Here is a 5,749-nt window from a genome sequence, read left to right as displayed (position 1 = left end):
TTGCATTTTTATTTTATTGGTGTGACTCTCAAAAGGATTAGACTTAAACTGTCTCAAGTTAGAATATTACTTGTATTCAACATGGACAGGATAATCCTTGAAGACAAGACTAACAATATATGGGCAATCAATTTAAACAATAAGGAGCATGCAATGTGGCCAACTTTTGGATCAAAAACCTAAATGCGTTGCATGCAGATTTGGGAAATAATGTGCCATTTAATTCTTTTAGTACACGTGGTTATTATTATTGAGAGATAAATCATAAAATTATTTTTACTTGTCCCTATGAATATTCTGTAGAAATTATATTTGAATATAAACAAACCACAATGTCTTGCAAAAGAATTCGAACTCAGTCACTTAGCTATATAGTAAGGATGACAGAATCGCAGATGTATTGTATGAATGTATGTATGTATGTATTGTATATCATTCATTTAAGTTGACAGGCTGAGCAATAAGAGCATTAGTGGCGTTTGCAGCCAAAAGGCCATGGTAAAATATAAAACTGCAGAAATTCACTGCTTAGGTTGGATAGTCTGCTGGTGGGGGAATCTTTAGTATTCAACCTCACCTTTGATCTTCCAAATTCATTCCTTTCAAAACAATTCAGAGATTTGTTTATAACCTGTCAAATGAAAAAAATCTCAAGAGGTACAAAAAAGTTTGCAAGGTGCTTTTTTTTTCATATATGTAATATGTTTTCTTTTAACCAAATAGAAATAGACAATGTATAATCTTCTCTAAACTTCAGGTTTTAAGGACAAAATATATATATATATATAAAAAAAGCATACTTGCAGAAATATTTAACAATCATTCACAAAGTTTTAAAGTTTACACAAGTAAACTCCTTTCAAACTCTCTGCACAGGTTCTTTAGGCACTGCTGGGAGGATCTGCAACAAGACATCCCGGGGCACGGACGGATGTGAGGTCATGTGCTGTGGGAGAGGATACGACACCACCAGAGTCATGCAAATCACTAAGTGTGAGTGCAAGTTCAAATGGTGCTGCGCAGTGGAGTGCAAGGACTGCGAGGAGGCTGTGGACATACACACGTGCAAGGCCCCAAAACGAGCTGAGTGGTTGGACAAAACCTGAGGAGCCATTGTCCTTGTTTACCATCAAATGCTGCCCCCCCCAATAGCCCTTTGCAGGACACGGTATGGAACGTGGCATTCTGGGAAAGTCTGAGCAAGAGTGATCTGCATCTCTGCCCCCAACCTTGTTTCATCATTGCATGGCTTTTTTTTTTTTGTTGTCCCCGTCTGTGAAAGCACTAGAATATCCATCATATTGATTCAACACACGTACCCTCCTGTTTGTGAATGTGATTAAGCTGATGGAGTAAACTGAACTGTAACAGTCAAGAATAGCAATTTAATCACATTTTGATCCACATATCCATTTTTGCTTGTGTGTCATACTACATTTGAAATGGTTTGCTGCTTTTGTGATACGTTAAAAACAGATGTTACTTGAGCCTTTTAACATATCCAGTATTATTAACAGCATCGTATCATATACTCACATACCTTTGCTTTGTTTTGTTTATTTTTTTGTGTTTTTTTTTGTCTTTTTGGGGGAGGATGCTAAACTTCAATCTATTTAGGAAAAAAGGAAAAATCATGCTTGGTTTGACTGTGAACAGTACATTCTAAAGTGCAATTCAAGATGTGTTTTTTAAAACATGTATTATGCAACGCATGGCCAAACAAGTGTCCAGAGAGAGAGGACTGATTGAAAGGACAACACATGAATTTAAGATAATGGACAAATGCATCACTGGAGCATAGAATGACACTGTTTAAAGGAGACAAAAACTTTAAGTGGATTATTTAAATTGTAAAGTGTTGTTTCATTCCTCATCTGCTGATGAGACTGCACTACTTTGGATGATGCAAGGAGGGAGAAGAGCACTTGCATTACTGTGATTATACAGTGAGTTTTAGTTTTTTGTGTGATTATAAAAATGTGCTGCTGAGAAGAAGACAAAGAAAACTGAGGCCTTGGTGGGTCACCCTTCAACCACGACATCCACAGGTTTCACCTCTCTGCTTTCAAGCTTGCTTGTATAACATTTTGTATACTGCGCTATCTAAAAAGATGTTCCTATAAAGTATATGCTGAATTGGTTTGCTGCTGATTTTTAAATCACATTCGCGTAAATGATAGTAGGTAGAGTGAAATGACCTTTACCAAACAGTACAAAGAGCATTTTTGTATTTCAAAGCGAAGAATAAGCAGTGTTTCTGAAATGACAGAATATGACAATAGAGTACTAATAATATAAAGTATAGTACTATGCAAATGCTTTAAATTAGCCCTTTCTGTTTCCCAATATGACTTCAAGATGCTGAGGCTTCTTTTAACATTAGAAGTAGTATTGATAAATGCTTTGTTTAAAGTTTCCATGTCTTTAGTCCAGTACAGTGGTCTTCCCCCCTGGTCTATAGGCTTTAGGTGTTTCAGATCTGTATCTGCCCCAAACGCACCCAAATCAAATGCTTGCCGACACCAAAGGCTGAAGAAGCTTCTTAATTACCCATATATTTAGACCAGGTATGTGGAGGCAGGGAAACTAAAACATACAGGACAGTGGCTCCAGATATTTCAGCAAATACCAATGAATGTTAAATGATAGAAGAAAGTCATCTACCTTCAATTTATCTATTGTGTCCTAAATGTTCATTTAACAGCCTATTTTGAGTTCTAAACGAAGGTGTGAAGATTTTTTCCCCCGTGGCCCATCATACTATTTTACTGCTAAACTGTGAAGATAAACAGCTTTATGTAAATAATTGTGCAACATTGCAATTTGCATTCATCCTAAAATGTGGCATATATAATTTGATGATAAGCTTTAACAAACCATTTTTTCTAGTATTTGTTAAAGGTGCCCAGTCAAATACCACTGTATGACTATACCAAAAAACTACACCCGTATGTTCATGTTGAAATAAAGCAATATATGGCAATTATCCTTCTTGATAGTTTTTACTTAGTCCTTGTTGGCCATGAAAATAACTTTTGCACTGGGCTCAATCACCAGACATAAATATTGTTGTAAACTGCTGCTGTCGGCTGACTGTAGACATCCATCAACTTTCCAGCCTTATCAGCTTAGGTTCTCATCTCACTGAAGACCTACATTCATATTGTATTCCCAGCACTGATCCTGTCTTATCCCTTTTAGCATCAAGAGGAATAAGATGCTTTTTTAATCTTTGGACTTTCTTTGGAATCTTGGACTTTTTCTTTTTTATTTTACACCTCCGTTTGAAGTTGCTGAGCAAACTTACTTTGTTGGCTAGCAATATCGTCCCTCCAGTCATGTTATCTTTTCATTCCAAATACTCAAAGTGGTTGTTGACAATCTTAAGCCTTTTCACAAGATAAACCCCAATTGTTTTATTATTTAGATATAGAAAATAAAGGTTGTTGTCATTGCATATTTTTATAAAAAAAAGAACATCAGAGCTGTTCTGAGAACTAGCTAAAAGACTTACATGAAAAAAATGAGATAATAAATCATTAACCTCAAATTCTTAATATCAAACATCCAAATTGTTATATTGTATTAAATGCACCAATCACCTAACAACCTCTTCATTTCAGAAGTCAATTGAAATGGGCATTTGTTCTCTAAAGGGACTGCAGCTGTTAGCTTAAGCGGTTTCTCAAAGCTTTTTGTTAAAAAATATATCACAAAGCTATGCCCTTGTTGACTTAAATCTCAAACTGTTGCAACATCACAGTAGCAACATGCAGGAATACAATTAACACAGGAATACACATTCAGAAAGCTGTTCATTAAGCTATGCATGAAGGGGAGAGAGAATAAGGCAAAAATGAAAGGGGGAGTTGACCTTAAAAAAACAGCCTGGACTGAGGGTTCAGAATTTTGATTTAAAAAAGCATCCCAAAAACAGTTGCAGGTAGCAGCTCTGCCATCTAACCGGTGTTACAGTATGTTGTGCAGGTGTGGGAAACCCCATGCTCGAACAAAACTGATCTTAAGCGCCGTAACATATGATGTACTTATAGATTATGCTCTACTATCCTCTTGGAAACTTTACCTAAACTTAAAGGCTGGTTACAGTGCTTGACTCATTTACATTCCCTGTGTATATGAGACATGCAGAAAGTTGGTATTGCAGCAGACTCTAGAAGGGAGTGTTTACCTTGCATGCTAGATGAATTGTCATGCAATTTTGATATTCAAAAACTCACGAAAATGCATCATGCCATAAGCTAATAGATGCATTATTCAATATATGTATTATTTATATAGGAATGTTTGCAAAGTCCAATGAAATGCAATGATGTGTACGACGTTAACGTGTCAACAAGAGGCGGAAGGCTGAAGCAAAATAAAGATGGCTGCAGTGGTTTAGGCTGAAACCCTCTTACTTTTGAAAAAAAAAGGGGCAGAAGAACGTAACTTTTGTCTCTTGTGGATGGAAAGATGGTTGCGTGTTCCTCTCAACCGGATTTAGTAACAGTTTGATTTATCAGTTAACGCCGCTAGTTGTGAAATAAATCTAAAACTTGATTTTTTAAAGCTGCTACTGTTGCTGTGATAGGCTAATTAGCTCGAAGAATTTAACTGAATGTATCTTTTTTTTGCAGGAGGCTTTCCAGATTCATACTATGTATGATTCAAGTTGAACTACACTTATCAATTTAGTTTATGCTAGGTTATGGGAGTTTAGCGAACCAACTGCAACTATGAAGAATTAGGAGGACTGCATTTTACAGCAGCATACAGCATCATTGTATCTTTTTCACTCTTTTTTACTCTTGTCTTGTTATGCCAGATCGTTAAGCCAATTAAAATGGCTTCTGAACACAGGTCAACATTTAAGCCTACACAGAACCTTATTCAAGCCCTTACATCTGGGTTTACGGTTTTCATGCTTGAAACGGATATGATTACTGAGAAATACATCAAAATCAAATTATAAAACTCATAAATTAAATAAAACAAGCCAAAAAGGCACCATAATTTATCCCGAAAGGGTTAAAATGCCACCAGGGTGTTACAAGATCATGGTCTCTTAATTGGTAAATACATTTTTTACCAACATAGAAATTTGTAAAGACAGTAGGTGACGTAATGGCTTTATAGATTCCCTTACAAGAGCTTTGTGACCAAAAATATCATACTCATGCTGTGTGTCTGTCACTCCATATGTAAGCATTGTTGCCTCTTGGTGTGGCTCCAAAGTGTTTTTTTTTTTTTTTGTTGACAAATTAAACTTACAGGATTGTTTGCAATCTGTGTACAGAGCTTCAAACATTTAACCCAAGATTGTCAGCTGATCATTTAAGCATGACTAAAATAAACAAGACATCTACATCAAGACTAAATTGGTGAATTAGCTGAATTACAAAACATTAGTTCATCATAGATGACACACATTACTCATCTGCATGACAGGTCTTGATGTTTCACAAAATGTGATTTACCGTTTTATATTTATGCTCCGATACATGTCACAAGATAAACTGCCTGACAGCAGTTTTTGTATTTTTTTCTTAGAATCAGTTGCAGAAACAGCAATTACTTGAGTTTTAGCAGACATTAGTAACATTTAACCAAACGTTATTTAGTATAGTCTCATTACTAAGTTGTTTAAATACCATCACTGTTTGACCAGTTCATCCCTTTAGTATAGAAAACATTTAATGCATGAATGAAACTTGGGTCAATATTTCCCTCTCTCTCTCTCTCTCTCTCT

General features: G+C 35.8%; 1 protein-coding gene across 1 annotated transcript in view; it reads left to right on the top strand.

The window, feature by feature from the left end:
* LOC107091405 (protein Wnt-2b-A) overlaps positions 1-3,472 on the top strand; it is a 16,069-nt gene extending 12,597 nt beyond the window's left edge. Inside the window, exon 5 of the mRNA XM_015385319.1 lies at positions 877-3,472. Within this exon, the coding sequence (XP_015240805.1) occupies positions 877-1,106 (230 nt within the window). The 3' untranslated portion in view covers positions 1,107-3,472. The remainder of the gene's footprint in view (positions 1-876) is intronic.
* Positions 3,473-5,749: the final 2,277 nt, after the last annotated feature.

Source organism: Cyprinodon variegatus, unplaced genomic scaffold (assembly GCF_000732505.1).
Source record: "Cyprinodon variegatus isolate N-32 unplaced genomic scaffold, C_variegatus-1.0 Scaffold16, whole genome shotgun sequence".
NCBI classification, from domain to species: Eukaryota; Metazoa; Chordata; class Actinopteri; order Cyprinodontiformes; family Cyprinodontidae; genus Cyprinodon; species Cyprinodon variegatus.
The sequence above is the reverse complement of the archived record's forward strand: the minus strand, read 5'-3'. Positions and strand labels throughout refer to the sequence as shown.